We start from the raw sequence: 24,435 nt of genomic DNA on the forward strand, positions 1-24,435 counted from the left end.
TATTATAAACAGCTGTATGACAACAAGTCTTATATCCTAAATGAAATGGGCAAATCCATAGAAATATACAAACTATAAAAACTTACTTAAGAAAAAACTGTGACTAGACCTTTAACAACTAAAGAAGTTGAGTTAGTACTTAAAGGGCTTCTCTTAAAGATGGCTTCACAAGTGAATTCTAAAAAATACATAAGGAAGAATTAACACAACCCTTCACAAAAATTTCCCCCAAAATAGAAGAGGCAAAGTCACTTCCTAAACTCTTTCTGTGAAGACATTGTTCTCCTGATACCAAAACTGGACAAAGACATACCAAGAAAAGTGCATGCCAGTGAGTACCCTTATGGGCTTCTCTGGTGGCTCAGATGGTGAAGAATCTGCTTGCAATGCAGGGATGGATCCCTGGGTCAGGAAGATCCCCTGGAGAAGGAAATGGCCACCCACTCCAGTATTCTTGCCTGGAGAATTCCATGGACAGAGGAACTTGGCAGGCTACATAGAGTCCATGAGATTGCAAAGAGTCAGACATGACTGAGCGACTAACACTAGAGATGAGTATAGACAGAAAAAAAAATCAACAAAATAGTGGCAATTCAAATCCAGCAACATAGAAAAGGTTAATATGTCATAAGTGAGATTTATCTCAGGAATGGAAGACTTGTTCAACATATGAAAGTCAACCAATATAATACACTATGTTAATAGAAGGAAGAAAAAACAACTATATAATGATAATCTCAATAGGTGAAGAAAAAGCACTCGACAAAATGTAACACCCTTTCATGATAAAAAATTCAACAAACTAGGAATAGAAAGGAGCTCCCTCAACCTGAGAAAGAGCCATCTATGAAGAACCCGTAGCTAATATCAAATTTAATAGTGGAGGAAAGAATGCTTTCTCCCTAAAATGAGGAACAAGACAAAGAAGCTTTCCCTTGTCCCTTCTGTTCAACATTGTACTGGAGATCTAGTCAGCACAATTAGGCCAGAAAATGAAATAAAGGCATCCACATTGGAAAGAAAGAAGTAAAAACTGTATCTGCAGATGCATGATCTTATATATAGAAAACCATAAAAACTACCTGAAATCTACTAGAACCAGTAAATTAATTTAGCCACTCTGCAGGATATAGTATCAATATACAAATATCAGTTGTATTTTAAGCAGTAAGCAGTTTGAAAGTGAAGTTAACTGAACAATACCGTCTACAATAGTATCAGAAAGAATAAAATACTTTGGAATATATTTAACTGAAGAGATATAAGACTTGCACACTGAAAACTATAAAATATTAGTGATGGAAATTAAGGAAATGGAAGGATATTTTGTGTTAATGGATTGGTAGACTTAATACTGTTAAGAACTCCACAAACTGATCTACAGATTTAGCATAACTCCTATCAAAATTTATGCTACCAACTTTGGAAAAATAGGCACAGTGATACTAAGATTTATATATAAATGCAAGGCACTCAGAATAGTCAAAACAATCTTGAAAAAGAACAAACTTGGAAGACACACTTCCTGCTTTTAGAACTTACTACAAAACCGTTGCAATCAAGGCACTATGGTACTGACAAAGGACGAACACATATAGATTGATTAAATAGACTTGAGAGTCCAAAAATCAGCACATCTATGGTCAATTGATTTTCTACAAGGATGCTAAGATGATAAAACGGAGAAAGAATAGTGCTTTGAACAAATGGTGCTGGAATAACTGAATAACCACATGTCAAAGAATGAATTTAGACTTCTACCTCACACCATATACAAAAATGAACTTAAAATGGATTAAAGATCCAAATGTATGAAACTCTTAGAAGAAAATATATGCATAAATCTTTGTGAATTTTGATTATGTAACAGTTTCTTAGATATAACATCAAAGCAGAAGCAACTGAAGAAAAAATTAAATTGGACTTCGTCAAAATTAAAAACTTGTGTGTCAGAGGATACTATCATAGAAATGAAAAGATAATCCATGAAATGGGAGGGAAAATTTACAAGTCATGTATCTAATAAGGGTCTAATGTTCAGAACATATTAAGAACTCTTACAACACAGTAATGAAGAAGACAACCTAATATACAAATGAGTGAAATATTTGCATAGACATTTGTCCAGTGAACATGACCAGTAGGTACATGAGAAGATGCACAGTATGTCACTGCTGCTGCTGCTGTTGCTAAGTCGCTTCAGTCGTGTCCGACTCTGTGCGACCCCAGAGACGGCAGCCCACCAGGCTCCCCCGTCCCTGGGATTCTCCAGGCAAGAACACTGGAGTGGGTTGCCATTTCCTTCTCCAATGCATGAAAGTGAAAAGTGAAAGTGAAGTCGCTCAATCGTGTCTGACTCTTAGTGACCCGATGGACTGCAGCCCACCAGGCTCCTCTGCCCATGGGATCCTCCAGGCAAGAGTACTGGAGTGGGGTGCCATTGGAAAATGCAAATCAAAACCACATGAGATACCGCTCATATCCACTAGGATATCTGTAATTTTTAAAAAAAGAAAAAAGAGACAAATATTAGTTAAGTATATTGGTCAGTGTTTCTAGAGAAACAGACCAAATATGATACGTAGAGATAGATAGATAGAGGCTTCCCAGGTGGCCCTACTGGTAAAGAACCCACCTGCCAATGCAGGAGACATAAGAGACCTGAGTCTGATCCCTGGGTCACGAGGATCCCCGGGTGGAGGGCATGGCAGCCCTCGACAGTACTCTTGCCTGGAGAATCCCATGGGCAGAGGAGCCTGGTGGGTCCATGTCGTCGCAAAGAGTTGGACAGAACTGAAGCGACTTAGCACATATATATATATAAAAGAGGAAATTTATTACAGGAATTGCCTCAGATGATTACGGAGGCCAAGAAGTCTTGCAGTCTGCCATCTGCATGAAGGAAAACCAGGAAAGCCTATGGTATAATTCAGCTTGAGGTCTGAGAACTGAGGCGCCGTTGCGGTAAGACCTGGAGTCTCAGCGTCCAATCACCAGCAACTCCAGTGTTGGAGAGTTGGAGAAACTGCCTCAGCTCAAGAGAGACAGCACCTTCCTCTACTCTTTTGTTCTGTTCAGGCCATCAGCCGCCTGTGATGACACACCCACATTCGTGAGGACGAGCTGCTTCGTCTATGGAAAATAGTGTTTACAGCTGTGTGTGTGTGTCTCTGTGTGTGTGTGCACTCAGTCCGACCCTTTGTGACCTGAGTAGGCATCCCCTAACCCAGTCAGATTCACACATGAAGTTATAACCATTAGAGAAATTAGAAACCTCAAATGGTTTGCTAGTGGGGATGCATTAATAAAATGGTACAGCTACTGTAAAAAAGTTTCTCAGTGTCCCAAAAGTTAAAACAATTACCATAGGACACAGACATTCTACTTGTAGGGATGTATCCAACAAAATGGAAAACCTTATTCACCCAAAAAGCTCTGCCTCAAAGTTCATAATAGCCGAAAAGTTAAAACAGTCTAAATGTTTACCAATAAGTGGATATACAAAGTGTGGCATATCCATGCAATGAAATAGTATCCAGCAGAATAAAAAGGTTTGAAGTACTGGTACCTAGTCCAACGTGGGTGAACCTTGGGAACTTTAGGCTGGATGAGTGGTTTCCAGAAGCAGAGGAGAGGGAAGAATGAGCAGTATAATACGGGAATAACACCTGTATTAACCAGCACAGAGTTTTGTGGGGGAGGATAATGAAAATATTCTGAAATTATGTAGCAGTGAGATTTGCACAACGTGTGACTATACTAAAAGCCAATGAATTGTAAACCGTAAAAGAGTAAGTTGTGTGGCATGAGTTATATCCAGTTTAAAAGTGGCTTTATAAGAAGATTGTTGTTGTCAAGATATTTTTAAGTAGATACAGTATATAAAGACCGTTGTATCAGGAGAACCTATCACATGGCTACTCCTAGTTCCAAAGGCAGAGGTATGGTTCTGAGCGTGTAACCCAGGTATAACCCTACCAATCTGGAGGAAGGGGAGAACGGGGTTTTATACACAGCAACCTTTTTCACAGTGGCATAGCTGAAATTGGAACCTAGGTCTTGGTGTCCTGGTCCCATTCCTTTTCCCCATGCCGTGTTTCTCTGTGGAGAACGATTTCACAAGTGTAATCAAGCGAGCTGCTGAAAATAGGCATATTTCTAAAACTAAAATAAGATTTGTCTGCTAACAGTGGGACTGAGTAACCTGCGAAATGACTAAGCATTTATCCTTCTTATATGTAAAGATTATTTTCTTTAGGAGAAAAATGCACGAATGTATAAATATGGGTACAATTTTTGAAGGGAAAGAGGCAGTTGCAGTGATTTTTCTCCAGGCAAATAGGATTGTACATTTTCCCTTTAAGAGGGACAGTGGGCAATGGTCTTCGGCATTTTTATGAACAAAGGTGTCATTCATTAGCCCTAACTGGCACCTGCTGGTATGGGTAAACCCAGATCCGTGCTCCAGGCATGGCACCAGCTGTCTGTGGAGGGTGCTCCAGGGTGCACACGACGGAACCCGGGGCCCGGAAGAGCCTAGGCTGTCACTCTCGCATCAAGTTCTGGTGTGATCGGCCAGGAGGTAGGGCTTGCTCAGTGCTCTTTTCCTTTCATTCCTAGCAAGGCTTCGGAGTCTGCTTGCATTAAAATTTTTTTCTAAGTATAAAAGGATTGCTAATGCTTACCTATTAAGCCAGACAAGGTAAATGACAGCTCGGAAATGGTTAGATATACAGAAGTAAATATATTTTGCAGCTGATTCTGAGAGTTGGAGTAATTTAGGGACTGAAAACTCAAATGTTTGTAGGAGCCCGGCAGGTAACTTAAATGGATGAGAGTGTGAATATTGGGGATTATGGCAAAATGGAGCATACAGGCCCTGACTTAAGACACTAAACTATAATACCGACAACAGTGAGACACAAGAAGTACCTGCTCTGTGAGCCAGTTAAAACCTGTGTGGGCTGAGCCCTGACTGCAGGCTGCCAGCTTATGGCAATCTTTCAATTGGAACATAATAGAGCAACATGCAACCAGGACTTTAAAATGTGTCATATATTGACACATTATATCGACATTGTATTGTCATATTATTTTGTCATATAGTGACATGTTATATGACATTATATTGTCATATATTGACAAGAGAGACAAAAGAAGCAAAGAGATTAATTTGAATATAAAATGTTCTTAATTCTTGTATTTAAAGAAAAAGCTGCAAACCATTCAAATGCCTATTAATCACTGGAGAATGATTCCTCAAGCTATAACTATATAACCCTTTAAAGCACAGAGATATATAGAAAATGCCAGTGTGTATCATGGAAGTGTACATAGATGAAAATTAACTGAGTAGGATACAAAACTGTAAATGCATATGAGTTACAATCAGTTCAGTTCAGTCGCTTAGTCATGTCAGACTCTCTGCGACCCCATGGGCTGCAGCAGGCCAGGCTTCCCTGTCCATCACTAACTCCCAGAGCTTACTCAAACTCATGTCCATCGAGTCGGTGATGCCATCCAACCATCTCATCCCCCATTGTCCCCTTCTCCTCCCACCTTCAATCTTTCCCAGCATCAGGGTCTTTTCCAGTGAGTCAGTTCTTCACATCAGGTGGCCAAAGTATTACAATATATGTTACAATATGTTACAATATAATGAGTTACAATACATGTTAACAAAGATCAGGAAGGAATTTGGATTGTTATAAAAAAAAATTGTTGTTGCTCTTTGTATTCCCCCTCCCCCGCTGAAAAGAAGCTTAAATTCACCTTGAAGAAAATGCACGTCACCTCTACCAAAGCCATCAGTAAAGCATCTAATCGTCCTTTGGATTAGGTCTAACTAAGCATGAGCATGACTGTCTCAATGAGTATGGCTTTGTCTTCAAAGCTTGTATTTTTGCCTGAAAGAGATGACCTGATTTCCTACTCGTATACACTGATGTTTTGTTTCCCACCTCAAAATTCTGGTTTTCACTCTTCTCCTGTTCACCCTGTTTTATAAACCTGGATGCAAGGAAAGAGATTCTAGTCCCAAACTTCTTGAATGGCACCCCTCCTTCTCTTCTGCTCATGAGTCCATGTGGAATGAAGTCCCATAGCAGAATATTGCAGGTTCTTTGGCTCCCTTGGTGTATCAGGAATGGCCCCAACTTTGAAGATACTTCAGGTCCTGGGGGTTCCAGAATTGTAGGCCAGCACCCAAAGCAAAGTATCCATGGTTGCCATTTGATGCTTGCGCTCAGCCTGTTGGGGCTAGGCCAGAACTTCTGGACTGTCTGGTGACCGGACTGCCTCTCTCTACGTATTACTCTTTGGTGTGATGAAGCCTTCCTTATGTTTTCCCATGACCCCTTCACACACCGTCCATAAAGCCTCTGACAATTGCTCAGGAATCTCAGGAGGAGAACAAGAAACTGCCCTTTCAGAGCCTCGGGTGTGCATGCTGCACGGCAGGGACTGGCTTGATTTTGTGCCCAGGGGAACAATTTTCACTTGGTTGGTGGGGACATTATTTGGGGGTCCAAGTAAGATATTATCAAAGTTTAAAAACAAATACCAAGATTGCTCTCCATGCTGATGTGATGATGTGAGATCTGTAGTGGGCATGGATTATAATTGGTGCGGCCCTGTTTCTACTGAGATTTCATTTGCCTGCTTTATTTTCACTGACCTTTCTAAAAATTTTTCTGCAACAGTGATTCTGATAACTCAACAAACGTGAACATTTAATGAAGGAACTTGATTTCTCTGTGCCTAGCTTTCCAGGCCTCGATGTAGGTAACTCTCTGTCTTCTTTAGTTTAGCTCAGATAAGATCCTTATTTTTTATAAGGAACTTGTACAGACATCCTGAGTCTAGCTGTTATTCACCTGGGTATGGACGCTTTAATCACTAGAAATTGATGGGGTCGGATGAGAATTCAGGCAAGGCTCTGTTGGGATTTGTGCTGCAGCATGAGGGAGGGGAAAACAGGAACAGGTGCCCTTGATTCCCTGGCTCTGAAAATGTGGGTGAGGATGGAGGCCGATTGGTGAGTTGGGCGGGAGGCATCGTTTAGGTGGTCTGCCCACCCCCGTGGTGGTGCTGTGTGCAGAGATCATGTGTGGTACCCTGCTTTTCCTCCCAGCATCTCAGAAATGATAATTGGTTGGTGGCCTTTTTGTATCTTATTGTTCACGATTTGCCCCAACTGTGCATGTGTGAGGTAGGTTTTAGTCCCTTATTGTTTCTTTGTAGTCTGCTGCTTGAGAAGACATTTGTTCAGGAGCCAGTACTCCAGTAAAGGGTCCCAGGTCCCAGCCTAGCTCATAATTGCAGAATAACTTGACTGTCATAGACCATAGCCCTTCAGCCTATTTTTCTATTTCACTCCTTGACTTAGTGATAGACTGATATGCTTAGGTACTATCCTGTGGTCCTTTTGAGCTGGCACCCTCCCCCTTCTCTTTGTGAGATTCTTACTCTCTTTGGAGTGTTCTTTGCCTGTTATCATCGCTGTGCTCCCAATGGTCTGCTTCCTGAATGGGAAAGGCCTTTCTTTATCTGCTCACAGCCAGTATCATCTCTTGCCTAGAAGCTGGTAATAGATTTCTAAATGATCTCCCTAATCTCCTCTAGTCTCTTGACTGCTTTCAGTGATCAGAGTCACCTGCTGGAAATGCAGGTCTGATCACTTCACGCTTTAGCTTAAAAGCTTTCTGTGACTTCCATTGGCCTTTAGGATGCGTTCCAAACCTTCCCAGCTCTGGCCCCTGCACCCCGCCAGGCTTGCTTCCATTGCTCCCAGCTTTCTGGGCTCAGGCTGCCTTGCCGTCTTTCAGTTCTTTGCTGTGCGTCCTCCTTTCATCATGCCTGTCCCCTCCGGCTGCAGAATTCTGCCCCCTTTCTTTTTCTTTCTCCTGTGAGGCCAATTCCACTGCTCAGCTAGACCCATTTCCCCTCCTGTTCAGGCTCCTAAGATCGTGTACCTCTCTTTCTTAGCCTTCATGACTGTTCAAAGTTTCCATATAGTTGTGTGATTCTTTGGGTAAGGCCTGTCTCCTATACAAGTCAGTAAGCTCCAGGAGGGTGGGCTGCTTCTTTTTGCTGGGTGAGTGGGTTACCATTAGCAGCATGTAACATGTAATGTAGGTACTTATTAGATATTTATTGAATAGCCATTGGGTTTCTCTTTGCTTTACGCTTCTGGAGTGTTACAGCTCTGCCTCATGTAAATTCTGACTTCATCTGTGACTTCCTCCCTAGCCAGCCCTCCTCTGTCTAAGGGTGTTACCCTCACTGGAGCTTTTCTCATTTTTTAGGAAGGCCTCTGATACAGCTGTGCCTCATGTAAATTCTAACTTCATCTGTGACTTCCTCCCTAGCCAGCCCTCTTCTGTCTAAGGGTGTTACCCTCACTGGAGCTTTTCTCATTTTTTAGGAAGGCCTCTGAGCTTAGTCTTCCAGTGGCCACATGTGCGTCCCTCTTTTTCCTCTTCTGTGAAATCCCAGGCCCTACTCTAAGACTGTCCTTTTCCTCGAAGCTCTCTCTCTCCAGGCTCTCCTTGGTGACCTCGCCTCTGAGCCTGCTGACCTTCTCATTGTGGGCCCGTCCGAACTGCAGCTCCAAGCTAAGGGATGTGATACTTGCAGTGTCCGTAACAGCAGCAGTAAAGGAGACTGGGTTTTCAGTGATGATGACAGTAATTAGGGGTTCTATATGAAGCTCTTTGTGCCTCTTAAACAAGAACTAAATTTACTCATCTCTCTGTTGCAGTGTTACCATCTGTTCTGCTCTGACGAAGGACTTGCACTCATAAGTTTTACATTATCAAAGTCATGATATAAAAACAGTTGCTTGACTAGCAGAAAAGGGGTTAGGAATTTGACAATATCAGTCATAATAAAGTTTTTTTTCCTACAGATTTTTTTTTAAAAAATAAAGTATTTTCTCAATAGTCACAAAGTGAAAGTGAAAGTTGCTCAGTTGTGTCCGACTCTTTGTGACTCTATGGACTATACCGTCCATGGAATTCTCCAGGCCAGAATACTGGAGTGGCTAGCCTTTCCCAATAGCCACAAACGTGTTAGTAAAACTGCTCACTGCCTGAAACTTAGTGTCTGACTACATAAAGCATTTGCTCCGTTTTTTCTGTTTTGTTTTCTGTCATTGCCCCCACTATCAGTGGCAGAGAACTTTTACACCATCTTATTTCCATGATTACCCATTGTTATGATAAACCAAACACCATGCTTCCCCCCAAACCTGCTGCTATGGTGCTATGTTGCTTCAGTCGTGTCCGACTCTGTGTGACCCCATGGACGGCAGCCCACCAGGCTCCCCCGTCCCTGGGATTCTCCAGGCAAGAACACTGGAGTGGGTTGCCATTTCCTTCTCCAATGCATGAAAGTGAAAAGTGAAAGTGAAGTTGCTCAGTTGTGTCCGACTCTTAGCGACCCCGTGGACTGCAGCCTACCGGGCTCCTCCGTCCATGGGACTCTCCAGGCCAGAGTACTGGAGTGGGGTGCCATTGCCTTCTCCGCCCCCCAAACTGAGCCATTATAAATGACAGCTTCTCATAGGGTTGGTCCCAGATCTAGTATAATAATGGTATATAGAATGCCAATTAAATTCCCCAATTTTTTCAAGCCTCTTATTTTCTCAGATCGAGACAGCCTACCTCAAACAAAAACACCTGTGTAGGTTTTGTTTTTGTCTGGCAATGGATTAAGCTTCTCTTTTTTTGAATAATTTTTTTTAATCGAGTTGTAGTTGATTTACAATGTTGTGGGTATCTGCTGTATAGCAGAGTCATTCAGTTATACATATATATGTTTTTCCATAGTTTGGTATGACTTATCACAGGATATTGAATATAGTTCCCTGTACTTGTTATTGTTGTGTTAGTTGCTCAGTTGTGTCCAACTCTTTGTGACTCTATTGGACTGTAGCCTGCTGGGCTCCTCTGTCCATGGAATTCTCCAGGCAAGAATACTGATGTGGGTAGGTATTCCCTTCTCCAGCAGACCTTCGTGACCCAGGGATTGAACTTGGGTCCCCTGCATTACAAGCAGGTTCTTTACTGTCTGAGCAACCAGGGAAGCCCCCTGTGCTATACAGTAGGGCTTTTTTTTGTTTTTAAATCCATTCTAAATGTAATCGTTTGCATCTACTAACTCCAAACTCCCAATTCAGCCCTACCCCCGCCCCTTGGCAGCCACAGGTTGGTTCTCTGTATCTGTGAGTCTGCTTCTGTTCCATAGATGAGTTCATCTGAAAACACCTGTGCTTTACCATTTTCCCCTGAATCAGGTGATGCAGGCCCAGTGTGTCAAAACAGAAACTGAATTCTACCGTCGCAGTCGCAATGAGATAGTGGATGGAAAAGGGCACACCATGGGGGCGCTTTATTGGCAGCTGAATGACATCTGGCAGGCTCCTTCCTGGTCTTCTCTAGGTGAGTGTTTTAGCATTGTTTGTGTGTGAGAAAAGAAGCCAAACCTGTGGGGAGAGGCGCTGAGACAGCACAGAGCTAGAGCTGGAGGGTCCAGTGAACCCAAGCAGGACTCCTCAGGGGAGAGGCTGTTCAGCTGCCAGCCTCTGACCTTTGGCCACCTCTCCCACCTTCACAATCTTTGGGGAGCCCAAGAGGCAGCCTCACTGTGAGTGCTGTTCTGTGCGGTCACAAAAGCAGGCAAACGAGGGGATAGGTTCGTGCATGAACATCTCAGCCACGTGTGTGCGTGCTCAGTTGCTTCACTCATGTCCAACTCTGTATGGCACTATAGATTGTAGCCTGCCAGGCTCCTCTGTCCGTGGGATTCTCCAGACAAGAATCCTGGAGTGGGTTGCCATGCCCTCCTGCAGGGCATCTTCCCTACCCAGGGATCGAACCCGTGTCTCTTACATCTCCTGCATGGGCAGGTGGGTTCTTTACCATTAGTGCCACCTGGGAAGCCCTGCTCTCAGCCACGTGTCTTCTAATTGTTGCTTAGAATTTTGAATTAAGAGGACTTCCCAGGACAAAAGGAGATTGACATAAACACCTCTTCTTCTGTTTAGGAGAATTCAACTGTGGGAAAGTCTGACCCAGCTAAGTGTTAAAAATGTCCCTTTACTACTGATTTCCCTTCTAAGTTCACCCGATCATCTTTATTTTGCCCTGTTGGTCTCTTGAGGGGAAAGGGAGATGAGTCAGAAGTACAAGTAGGAAGGGTTGTCAGTTGGACCTGTTTAGTTGAGCAACAGGTGAGATGGCTGACATGGTACTTGCAGTTTGAATTATTTCGTCTATTTTGGTGCATTAAAAAAATTAAGGCGTAGTAATGAATCACCAGAGGTGATTGAAGCCAAGTTCAGTTAATGATATGAACAAAAGTTTTGGGTCGAAAATGAGGCAAAGTCATAAAATAAAAGGGTGGTTTCGCTGGGTGAGGCTCTTGAGCCGTGAACGCAGATCATGGGGTTTCTTCCCCACATGTTTCAGTCAATGCTCATCGTCTCCTGCAGGGAACTGCAATCTTGGTCAGGTTTCCCATATCAGCCTCTTTATCAACATCAACCAGAGAAAGGGTATTAAATGAGGATGGGGTAGATCGGAGAAGGCAATGGCAAACCACTCTAGTACCCTCACCTGGAAAATCCCATGGACAGAGGAGCCTGGTAGGCTCCAGTCCATGGAGTTGCGAAGAGTCGGACACAACTGAGTGACTTCACTTTCACTTTTCACTTTCATGCCTTGGAGAAGGAAATGGCAACCCACTCCAGTGTTCTTGCCTGGAGAATCCCAGGGACGGGGGAGCCTGGTGGACTGCCATCTATGGCGTCGTACAGAGTTGGACACGACTGAAGCGACTTAGCAGCAGCAGCAGCAGGGGTAGATGCTAGCAAAATAGCCTCTCTGGGATGCTTAAACTGGACAGAGAGATATTGTTCAGAGACAATAGGAGCCTGACCCTGCTTCATGTCTGTGAATGAGGTGGTGTCTTCTAAAGTTGAGTTCAGTTCAGGAAATGGGAGAGCTCGGGCTAATAACTCTTCCCTTAAATGACTCTGTGTTTTTCCAAAAGGGTATAAGAGTATGATGTTCGGTTCAATTCAGTTGCTCAGTCGTGTCCGACTCTTTGCAACCCCATGAATTGCAGCACGCCAGGCCTCCCTGTCCATCACCAACTTCCGGAGTTCACTCACACTCACGTCCATCAAGTCTGTAATTGCCATCGAGCCCTCTCATCCTCTGTCATCCCCTTTTCCTCCTGCTCCCAATCCCTCCCAGTCTTTTCCAATGAGTCAACTTTCACATGATGTGGCCAAAGTACTGGAGTTTCAGCTTTAGCATCATTCCTTCCAAAGAACACCCAGGACTGATCTCCTTTAGAATGGGCCGGCTGGATCTCCTTGCAGTCTAAGGGACTCTCAAGAGTCTTCTCCAACACCACAGTTCAAAAGCATCAATTCTTCGACACTCAGCTTTCTTCACAGTCCAACTCTCACATCCATACATGACCACTGGAAAAACCATAGCCTTGACTAGACGGACCTTTGTTGGAAAAGTAATGTCTCTGCTTTTGAAAATGCTATCTAGGTTGGTCATAACTTTCCTTCCAAGGAGTAAGCGTCTTTTAATTTCATGGCTGCAGTCACCATCTGCACTGATTTTGGAGCCCCCAAAATAAAGTCTGACACTGTTTCCACTGTTTCTCCATCTATTTCCCATGAAGTGATGGGACCAGATGCCACGATCTTCATTTTCTGAATGTTGAGCTTCAAGCCAACTTTTTCACTCTCCTCTTTCACTTTCATCAAGAGGCTTTTTAGCTCCTCTTCACTTTCTGCCATAAGGGTAGTGTCATCTGTATATCTGAGGTTATTGATATTTTTCCCGTCAATCTTGATATGTCTTTTGTGTTTCCATACAAATTTTAGGAATATTTGTTGTAGCTTTGTGAAATATGCCGGTAGTATTTTGATACGATCGCATTGACTCTGCAGATTGCCTTGAGTAGATGGCCATTCTAACAGCGTGAGTCCTGTCCCTGAGCAGACTATCTCTGCATTTGTTTGTGTTGTCTGCAGTTGGCTTCATCAGTGTCTTATAGTTTTCTGGGTACAGGTCTTTTCCCTCCTTAGATTTATTCCTGGGTATTTTAATCTTTTTGATGTGGCTTCCCTGATAGCTCAGATGGTAAAGAATCTGCCTGCAATGCAAGACACCCAGGTTCGATCCCTGGGCCAGGAAGATTCCCTGGAAAAGGGAATGGCAACGCACTCTAGTATTCTGTTCTGGAGAATCCCATGGCCAGACTATGGGGTCACAAAGAGTCAGACACAACTGGGCGACTTAACACTTTGACTTACGTTTTATTCTTTTTGATGTGAAGGTAGATGGGGTTGCATCCTTAATCTCTCTCTTATAGTTTGTTGTTGGTATATAGAAATTCAACAAATTTCTGTAGGTCAGTTTTGTATTCTTCATCTTTACCAAGGTCATTGATGAGCTCTACTAGATTTTAATACTGTCTTTAGGATTTTCTTAATCACGTCATCTGCAAACAGTCACAGTTTTCCTTCCTTTTCAGTTTGAATTCTTTTTCTTTTTGTCTGCTGTGGCTAGAACTTTCAGTATTGTGTTGAATAAAACTGGGCATCCTTGTCTTGTTGATCTTAGAGGAAGTGCTTTGAGTTTTTCACTGCTGAGTATGGTGTTAGCTGTCTGCTTATATATAGCCTTTGTTATGTTGAAGCATGTTCCCTCTACACCCACTTTGTGAAGTTGTTTGTTTTTGTTTTAATCATAAGTGGATGTTGAATTGTTTCAGAAACTTTTCTGCATACATGGAGATGATCATAAGGTTTTTCCCCTGGTTTTGGAATCACGTTGATGCTGGCCACATGGATGAGTTCAGAAGGATTCCTTCTTCTTTCATTTTCTGGAAGAAAATGAGAAGGATTTGTATTAATTTTTCTTTGAATGTTTGGTAAAATTCACCAGTGAAGCCATCTGGTCCTGGACTTTTGTTTTTTGGAGATTTTTGGTTATTGATTCAGTCTCCTTAGAAGTAATTGATCTGTTCAGATATATATATTTTTTTAAATCTTTTCGTGATTCAGTCTTAGAAGGTTATATGTTTCCAGGAATTTATCCATTTCTTCTAGCTTGTCCAATTTGTTGGTGTAGAGATGTTCATACTAGTCTCTTGTGCTTTGTAAATCTTTAGTTTTAGTTGTAGTGTCTCTTTCATTTCTGACTTTATTGATTAGACCTCTTTTTTTGATGATAAGTCTGGCTGTAATTTTATCAGTTTTATCTTTTCAAAGAACCAGATCTTGGTTTCATTGATCATTTCTAGTTTTTAAAGTCTCTATTACATTTTTCCCTCTACTAAGTTTGGGTTTTGTTTGCTGTTCTTTTTTTTTTTTTAATATTTATTTATTATTTTGGTTACTCTGGATCTTAATTGAGGCAAGTGGGATCTAGTTCCCAGTCCAGGGATTGAACCTGGGCTTCCTGCATTGGAAGCACAGAGTCTTAGCCACTGGACCACCAGGGAAGTCCCTGCTGTTCTTTTTCTAAGTTCCTTTAGGTGTAGGGTCAGGTTGTTTATTTGTAATTTTTCTTGTTTTCTAAGCTAAGTTTGTGTCACTAAAATTTCCCTCTTAGAACTGCTTTCGCTGCATCCAGTGGATTTTGGGTCATTGTGTTTTTGTTCTCATTTGTTTCCAAGTATTTTGATGATCCTTTGAGTTTCTTTGGTGACCCATTGATTGTTTAGTAACATGTTGCTTAGCTTCCATGTTAGTGTTTTTTGCAGTTTTTTTTTTTTTTTTCCCTTGTGGTTGAGTTCTAAGAGTCTGGTAGGATTGTGGTTGAAAAACATGCTTGATATGGTTTCATTTTTCTTAAATTTATTGAATATTGTTTTGTGGTACACCATGTGGTTCATCCTAGAAAATGTTCCTTGTACATTTGTATCAAATATGTATTCTGCTGATTTGGATGGAATATTCTGTATCCGTCCATTTAATCTAATGTGTTTCCTGACTGATTTTCTATCTGGATGATCTGTCCACTGATATGAGTGGGGTGTTAAATTCCCCTACTCTTATTATGTTACTGTCAATTTCTCCCTTTATGTCTGTTAATATTTGCTTTATGTATATAGCACTCTTTTATATATAGGTACATATCCTTTTACAGTTGTTACATATTCTTAGATTTATCCCTTAATCATCATATCACATCCTTCTTTGTCACTTATCACATCTTTGTTTTAATGTCTGTCTGGTCTGATATATTAATAAATATTGGCGTCCTGGCTTTTTCTGATTTATATTTGCATGGAATACGTTTTTTTCAATCCCCTCACTTTCAGTTCTGTGTATGTCTTTAGATCTGAAGTGTCTCCTAGAGGTAGCATATATATGGGTTTTGTTCTTGTGTCCATTCAGCCACTCTGCATGTTTTGATTGGAGCATTTAGTCCATTAACATTTAATTACTGATAGGTATGTACTTCTATTTTGTTCATTGTTTGAAGGTTATTTTTGTAGTTTTAGTTCCTGTCCTCTTCCCTTCCCTGTTGATTTGATGACTATCTTTAGTTATGTTTGGATTCCCTTATTTTTGATGTTTATCAATTGTAGATTTCTGGTTTGTGATTACCATGCAGCTTATATATAGCAATCTACATATAGTGTAATGCAGTTTGTGTGATTATTTTAAGTTGATGATCTCTTAATTTCAAACGTTTTTAACAACCTGCATTTTTACTCCCCCACGTTGTCATGATTATTGTTTTTAGTTTCATATTTTGCATCTTTTTGTGTATCTCTTAACTAATGATGGCTATAGATGATTTTTACCGCTTTTCTCTTTCAACTTTCCTGATAGCTTTGAAAATGGTTGATTTACTACCTAATATTTGCTTTTATTAATGAGCTTTTTCCTTTCATAATTTTCATGTTTCTGTTTGTAGCCTTTTCTTTTTCACTTAGAGAAATCCCTTTACCATTTCTTATGAAGCTGGTTTGCTGGTGTCCAACCTCTTTTAGCTTTTGCTTCTCTGCAAACCTTGGGGCTTCTTTATCAAATCTGAATGAAAGTCTTGCTGAGTAGAGTATTCTTGTTGTAGGTTTTCCCCTTTCATCACTTAAAATTTATTGTACACTCCCATCTGGCCTGCAGAGCTGCTGGAAGTCAGCGGATGGCCTCACTGGAGTTCCTTTGTATATACCTTGTTGCTTTTCCCTTGTTTTTTAATATTCCTTCTTTAACTTTAACTTTTGCCATTTTAATTATGGTGTATCTTGGTGTGGACCTCTATGGGTTGATCCTATCTATGTTCCAGGACCTAATGTCTATATCTCTTCCCAAGTTAAGGAAATTTTCAACTATTGGGTCTTCAAATACGTTCTCTGTCTGTTTCTCTCTTCTTCTGGGACCATATAATGTGAATATTCGTGCCCTTGATGTTGTACCAGAGATCTCTTAAACTCTATTTTCTTTTTATTCTTTTTTTTTTTCTGTTTAGCGTCAGTGATTTCCTCTACTCTGTCTTCCATCTCTCTGATCCATTTGTCTGTATCATTTAATCTACTGTTGATTTCTTCTAGTGTATTTTTCATTTCAGTTGTATTTTTCGTCTCTGCTTAGTTCTTCATATCTTCTAACTCTATGTTAAACTTCTTACTGTGTTCATCCATTCTTCTCCCATATTCTTTGATCATCGTTGTGATCATTACCCTGAACTCTTTCTCAAGTAGTTTGCCTATCTGCGCTTCAGTTGGTTCTTCTTCTGGGGTTTTATCTCCTTCCTCTGTTTGAAACATGTTCCTCGGTTACCTTCTTTTGCCTAACTGGCTCTTTTTATTTCTCTGCATCTGATGGGTTGGTTACATTTCCTGACCTTGGAGAGGTGGCCTTTTGTAGGAGATATGCTGTGTGTCCCAGCAGCTCACTGCTCTCTGGTCATTGGTGCTATATGCTCTAGGGGTACCCCTATGTGGGGTGCATGGGTCCTTCTGTGCGGTGGACCCACTACTGTCGTGGTCTGATAGACGTGGCTGGCCCTTGGCCCAGTTGGTTGCCAGGCCCTGCCCTGTGCTTGTTGGTGGGGCCAGGTCATGAGGCTGCTGGCTGCAGAACCCTGGAGGATCCTGCACTACTGCTTGCTCACGAATGGTCAGAGCTGGCTTCTCAGGGGAGTGGTTGCAGGGCTGGGGCTCATGGGTCTAGTCTTCACCTACGGGTATCTGGAGCCAGTTCCTAATATGGCTGGCACAGGTTCTAGGGTATCCCAAATGGGCCAGCACCAGCTGACCCACCGGCTAACTGAGGGGGGCTGGATCCCAAGGCAGCTGGCTGAGGACTCTAAGGTTTCTCAGAGCTGCTTTGGTCTGCTCTTGGGCTGGTGCCAATCTGCCGTGTTGGTTATGTCCCAGCAAGGTAGGCTGCAGGGCTGCAGTGGTCCCGGGGCTGGTGTCTGCCCCTTGCTGGGTGAAGCTGGGGTCAGTAAGTGATGCCAAGGCCCAGAATATTTGGGGGCTGGTTCTGGCTGGCTTGTGGCTGGAACGTGGGTCTCCAGATTTTGGCTGCATGTCCCTGGGGGGCTAGTGCTTGTACACTGCTGATAGCACTGGGGCCTGAGCCCTCTGGTGAACAGGACTGTGACCTTAGGAGCCTTGGGCCAGGAGGTCTTAAGGCAGCCTGTCTGCCTCAGGGTGAGGCTGTGTCCTTGTCCAGCCAGTTGCTTGGCCTGAGGTGTCCCAGCACTGGTGCAGACAGGTTGGTGGGTGGGGCTGGATCCTGGTGCTAATTCTCTAGAAGGAGGATTCCAAAATGGCACTTGCCAGTGTCTTTGCCTCCAAGGTGAGTCCAGTTGCTTCTTGCCTCTTCAGGAGACCCTCCAAGATCAGCAAATGAGTCTGACCTGGGCTCTTTTCAAATGACCGCTTCTGCCCTGGGTCCCAGAGGGTGTGAAATTTTGTGTGTGCCCTCTAAGAGTGGTGTCTCTGTTTCCCCCAACCCTCTGTGACTCCTGAAATTAATCCCTGCAGGCCTTCAAAGCCAAGCTTTCCAGGCACTTGTCTTCCCAGGGCAGGGTCCATGGGCTGGGGAGCCCTGTGGGGGACTCAGACTCCTTGAGGAGCAAGTATAGTTATTCTTACACTTGTGGTTCGCCCACCCCTGAGGTGTGGGTCTTGACTACGTAACTTATGCCCTCCTGCGCATCTTATGATCCCTTCTTATATCTTTAGTGGTCGATGATCTCTTCCGCTAGATTTTGTCTTTCTCCTAGAGAGTTGCGCTCTGAATAGCTGTGATTGTAGTGTGCTCACGGGAGGAGGTGAGCACAGGGTCTTCCTACTCCACCGTCTTGTCCAGCCTCTCCAATAGTACTTCCTGTAAGTAATTCTTATAAATGAAGAGTTGTAACAGATGTTCACTGCCAATGTTCCTGATTCCCTTTTTCATGTGTAAGTAGGAAAAAGGAACGTTGGTGCCGTGATCTCCTGGAAGCAGAACTGCAAATGAGCAAGTGCCAGCCAGGAATCACGTGTGTGACTTAACTGCTTGAGCTTCCATTTCCTCATTGGAAGGGTGTGATGGTAATGGCTGCCTCCTCCAGATTTGAGGCTGACATGAGGCGATGTCCAAAATGCTCCCTGCGCTCCACAAAATGGGTTCTTTCTGCTGTCAGCTCTCTTCCACGCTCAACGCCCAGAATGTGACCGGTCACACGCCTGGGCCATGTGGACGTGACTCTCACTGCTTGACCCTGCCTGTCTCCTAACCCACCTGATTATTTCTAGAGTATGGAGGAAAGTGGAAAATGCTTCATTACTTTGCTCGGCGTTTCTTCGCCCCGCTGTTACCGGTGGGTTTTGAGGATAAAGATGTGCTTTTCATCTATGGCGTGTCAGACCTTCCCTCAGACCATCAGATGATGCTCACTGTAAGTTGCTTGGACTTTTTTTTCTTTCTATGGTAGAGGGAGAATTTTAGATTTTTTTCATTATTTGGTTCTGTTATTTTTGGAAAAAAGAGAAATTTGTTTCAAAGTGTTTCTAATGTCTGTAGCAGAAAATGGGCTGTTTTTAAAATCTGAAAATCTATATTCATGACAAAATCCTGCTGTTTATTCTATGACCTTAATGTCTTGGTTCAGTTTTCTCATCTGTAAAATGACACCAAAGTGCCTTTTTAGAGGATTTCTGTGGATAGTGAATACAATAATTAGATGAGTGTGAATTGTAAACTGTAAAATGACACTTAAATCAAAGATTATTTATAATCATGAGAAGCTGGAAAAAGCCTAAACTTTATAAAAAGAAATCATTTAAAACAGTATATTAAAGTGGAAATCAGTAAAATTATACAAAATGTATATGTGGGAAAGTGAAGTTGTATTTGAAACAAAGTTAGGTAAAAAAGAGAGGATGGAAACTTGAAATCTTAGGTGGCTACTATCGGGAGGACATTGAGAATAGGTCAAGTTTTTGGAATAATTACAATGTCTGAGCTCCTGTGCCTTCCACAGATTATTTAATTCTCACAACTGCCTGTGAAGTTACTGCTTTTTATTATTTGTTGTTCTCACTTTATGTATAAAGAAATGGATACTTTGAGCAGTTGAATTCACATCTTAGTTACATAACTAGTACTTGGCAGAGCTGAGGTTAAACTCAGGTTTCACAGTCTCTTAATCAGTTCTGTTCTTGTGACTTCCCTCCATTATTACTACTCTTATTCTCTAAACAAAGTTAGGAACTAAAAATGTCTGGTTTTCCTCTGTCTTGTTTCTCCCCAGGTGAGAGTCCACACTTGGAGTTCCCTGGAGCTCGTATGCTCTGAGCTGACGAACCCTTTTGTGATGAAAGCTGGGGAGTCTGTTGTTCTCTATAGTAAGCCAGTGCCTGAGTTGTTAAAAGGATGTCCCGGATGTACGCGACAAAGCTGTGTGGTTTCCTTTTACCTGTCAACTGACGGGGAACTCTTGAGCCCAATCAACTATCACTTCCTGTCCTCACTGAAGAATGCCAAGGGGCTCCACAAGGCAAATATCACTGTAAGCACCAGTGGTCTGGGGTTGCTGTGGCTTTGAGGGCTGTCCTGCAGTTTTGCAAAATTTCCCCTTGAGTTTATTTGGGACCTGGGGAAGATTGATTCCCCTTCCCACTGGAAACAAAGAGCAAATAATTTTTTTTCAGATTTAGCATTTGTCAAAGTTTATGATGCCTGCGACACCGGTGGTTCCATCACCTCTCCTTGTCAGGCTGGTGCAGTGGAGGGCGGGGCAGCAGGGTCCTTTTCACTGACTGCTCCTGAGCTGGGTTCCAGGCTCTGACCTGGGCGCTTTACTGCACCAGCCCTGAAGTATTACCACCTGCACTTGTAAGTGAGAAAGCCCGTTTGGGGGCTTCTCAAGTGGCTCAGTGGTAAAGAATCTGCCTGCTGAGGCAGGAGGTACAAGAGACATGGGTTTGATGCCTGAGTCAGGAATATCCCCTGGAGAAGGAAATGGCAACCCACTCCAGTATTCTTGCCTGAAGAATCCCATGAACAGAGGAGCCTGGCAGGCTACACTCCATGGGGTCACAAAGAGTTGAACATGACTGGGCACACATTCACTAGCCTGTTCAGTGGGCCCAAGTAACTGTTCAGTCTGTAGCCAGGAAGTGTCAGAGCCCAGTAAAAGCACTCTTTTTTTTTTTTAATTTAACAAATGATTTCTTCTCTCTTTTTTTAACTTTCTATTTTATATTGGAGTACAGTTGATTAAAAATGTGTGATAGCTTTGACACTTTCACTTAATACTTTTTTAATTTTAGCTGTTCATTTATTCATTGTTTGGCTGGGCTGGGTCTTTGTTTCTGCACGGGCTTTTCTGTAGTTGCAGCAAGTGGGGTCTGGTCACTGCAGTGAGAGGCTCTCACATCACAACCAGAGAGTAGCCGCTGCTCATAATTTACACTAGGGCACACGCATTCTGTTGTGTGTTCTATGGGTTTTGACAAATGTACAGTGACATGTGGGCCTCAGTGGTAAAGAATCCATCTGCCATGCCGGAGACATGGGTTTGATCCCTGGGTTAGGAAGATTCCCTGGAGAGGGAAATGGCAACCCACTCTTCCTCATAACTGAGTGGCTAAATGACAGTGACATGTAACAACTGTTACCGTATCATACAGAGTACTTTCACTGCTCGACAGTCCATTGCTTTCTGCCTCCTTTATCTTTGCTTGTGCCCAGTCCCTCAGTCGTGTCTGACTCTTTGCAACCCCACCAGGCTCCTCTGTCCGTGGGATTCACCAGGCAAGAATACTGAAGTGGGTTGCCATTCCCTTCTCCAGGGGATCTTCCCGACCCAGGGATCCAACCCATGTCTCCTGCATTGGCGGGGAGGTTCTTTACTGCTGAGCCACCTGGAAAGCCTTCCTTTATCTTTCCCTCCCCTCAGTCCCTAGGAAACACTGATCTTTTGGCAGTTTACATATTTTTATTTTTTCCAGAATGTCATATCGTTGGAACCATACAGTATGTAGTTCTTTCAGATTGGCTGATTTTTTTACTTAATAACATACATTTAAATCTTCTCCGTGTCTCTTTTTTTTAACTTTTAAATTTTATATTCGAGTATACCCGATTAACAATGTTGTGATGGTTTCAGGTGGACAGCAAAGGGACTCAGCCATACTAAAAGCACCTTAAATTTTTCATTTTTAAGGAGAGTCTATAAATGTAAAAAACTTTCACTCTCCAGTCTGATTTATTACTTTCAAGTTGCTTAATCACCAGATCTCTTTATCATTGTCAAGAAAAAAAAAAAAAAAAGGATGATCAGGATAGGCTGTGTTGTAAAAATTGTGTAGCCAGAAAATATGGAATCTATCTAGTTGATTGAAAACCTTGCCTTCCTTCCCCCACCCCCACATGGTGATTGAAAATATGTTTCTAGAAAGTTTCATTCTCTATTTTTAACCAATTATAAGTTTATTTTAGACTTCACTGAAAAGACTTGAGAGGATTTTTTTACATTTGGTTTAGAAATATCAAAACTCAGTCCTTGAAATGAAAACATAGCTTCCTTCCTAGTTAATAGTAAAATGTTCCCTTAATGAAATCTAACTTATTTGTAGAGCAGATATGAAGGAAATGACATACATTTACATCGCTTCTTTCCAGAAAAAAGTACAAAACTATTACTGGACAATTTTGTAGTCTCTAGACAAGATTTTGAAATCTCTTCTTTTCTCATCTAGGTCTCCATTACCTTGAGACAGCTGGGAGTGGGAAAGGAGCAGGCCTTCTTTCTCTGTCCTATCTCAGTTGTATTTCAGTGATACTTCGCATCCTAAAGGGATCCTTATTACATCCTAAAGAGATGTAATAACAGTAGCAACGATAATAGTAATGATAGTTCACATTGTCACAGGGTTAACATAGCCAGGCATTAACTCTATCCCCTAGGGCATCTCCAGGGACCTTGAGCCAGAGGATAAGCTTGAGCTCCATGCTCTGCTGTCAGGTAATGCAGAAGTGAGATTTCCAATTAGAAGAAGGCACCAACAAGAGTGAGTGGGTGCCAATGTCCCTTCTGGCCTTGGCCTTGAAACAGAGTAGCTGAGGCCTTCCTGCAGCCTTGGTAGTGGCCAGGGCCAGCCACGTGAACTGTGTGCCTGTGACTGCTTTGGGGTCTTCATTGGAATGAGGGGCAACATGATTTGGGAATTTGACACCATCACTACTTTGGTAGAAGCAAGAAAAGAAACTTAAAGTATATTAGGTCGCTCTCTCTAAATTTCTTGTTTCTACTAAAGTAGTGATGGTGGGGGTGATAGAGTCGTTAAGTCACATCCGACTCTTTGTCACCCCAACGACTATAGCCCTCCAGGTTCCTCTGTCCATGGGGATTCTCCAGGCAAGAATACTGGAGTCGGTTGCCATCTTCTTCTCCAGGGAATCTTCCCGACCCAGGCATGGAACCCAGGTCTCCTGCACTGCAGACAGATTCTTTACTGGCTAAGCCTCTAGGGAAGGCCTACCAATGTGGGATTTCTTGTTGATAATGCAGAGCCCTGCGTGATGTAGCAGGCTAAGTTATATATAGTAAAATTTGCCCTCTGTCACACGTCGCCTATAATGTCAAGCCCATGGCGTGGCATGTATGCATGTTGAAGAGTTCTGTTTGTGACCAATGCATGGCCTGATTACCAGGCACTCAGCTGTGTACTCACAGTGAGAGAGGCTCACAAACTCCACCTTCCAGGGGGCAGCTGTCCTCACTCAGCCTGTGCCAAGAGGCTGATGGGTGACAAGACTTACGCTGCACTCTCTTTTGCTATACTTTGTGGGATTCACACATGTTTGAGGTGTTAATAAAGTGACTTTACCCACGATGCATTGAGAGCACCAGCTCTTGTGGGATAGCTTCTGGAGACGCCTGGCTGGCTGCTGTCTGGACCACAGGGTCTCCCCATAAGACCAAAAGGTGGGTGCCAGGGCTGTGCTCCACAGTCAGCTCCGGACAGATCCGGAGCAAGTCATTAAAATCACCAGTCCTGCTGCAGAAATGTGCCTCTCTTGATAAGACCCTGAGGAAAAAATACATAGCTACAAAGCTCTGAGCTTCCTGTGAAATATTCTCCCGAATCTTAGGAGATCACATATTTCTACCCTGATTTGAGATTACAATTTGGTGATTTTCCACAGCCTTCAGTAAATTTCCATGTGTTTTTTTTTTTTTTAGCATCTGACACAGTGCATGGAATATATGACTTTAGCAGTAATAGAACCAAAGTTGAAGGCAGTACACTCTGTGTTAGCCACGTAGAACAGAGAGCTCTGCTCTCCATCTTCACTTCATTTATCTTTTTCTTTCAGGCCACCATCTCGCAGCAAGGGAACACATTTGTTTTTGATCTGAAAACCTCAGCTGTTGCTCCCTTTGTTTGGTTGGATGTAGGAAGCATCCCAGGGAGATTCAGTGACAATGGTTTCCTCATGACTGAGAAGACACGGACTGTATTCTTTTACCCTTGGAAACCCACCAGCAAGAGTGAATTGGAGCAATCTTTTCATGTGACTTCACTGGCTGATACTTACTGAGGGAATCCAGGTTGTATTTTTGAGAGCTGAAGGCAACTAAAAACAAATTGAAGAAGCCAGGAAATGCATCTGCTTGCTGTCAGGTGTCTAGTTAGCCACTCGGTTCTCCCAGGGAAGGCTGTGTATATTCAGGAGATGTCGTCAACAAAGCTGTGCCTGGGTGCTGTTCCGTCTGCACCAGGGCTCTGTCTTTAGCTCTTCCTTTCGCACCTTTTGCACCACATGAATCAGTTCTAACCGAACTGTCTCTCCTACCCCCAAAGGAGGTCCTGTCTACGTGCAGTCCTTTAAGGGAATCACAGGAACATGACCAGGTAGCCCTTTAAGAGAATTACAGGTATACT

At 42.7% G+C, this 24,435-nt stretch overlaps 1 protein-coding gene across 1 annotated transcript in view; it reads left to right on the forward strand.

Annotated features, from left to right (window-relative positions):
• Window positions 1-24,091, forward strand: part of MANBA (mannosidase beta) — a 117,139-nt gene extending 93,048 nt beyond the window's left edge. The window contains exons 14-17 of the mRNA XM_052642182.1: window positions 10,298-10,442; window positions 18,796-18,938; window positions 19,794-20,051; window positions 23,867-24,091. Coding sequence (XP_052498142.1) covers window positions 10,298-10,442; window positions 18,796-18,938; window positions 19,794-20,051; window positions 23,867-24,091 — 771 coding nt within the window. The remainder of the gene's footprint in view (window positions 1-10,297; window positions 10,443-18,795; window positions 18,939-19,793; window positions 20,052-23,866) is intronic.
• Window positions 24,092-24,435: the final 344 nt, after the last annotated feature.

This window comes from Budorcas taxicolor, chromosome 6 (assembly GCF_023091745.1).
Source record: "Budorcas taxicolor isolate Tak-1 chromosome 6, Takin1.1, whole genome shotgun sequence".
NCBI classification, from domain to species: Eukaryota; Metazoa; Chordata; class Mammalia; order Artiodactyla; family Bovidae; genus Budorcas; species Budorcas taxicolor.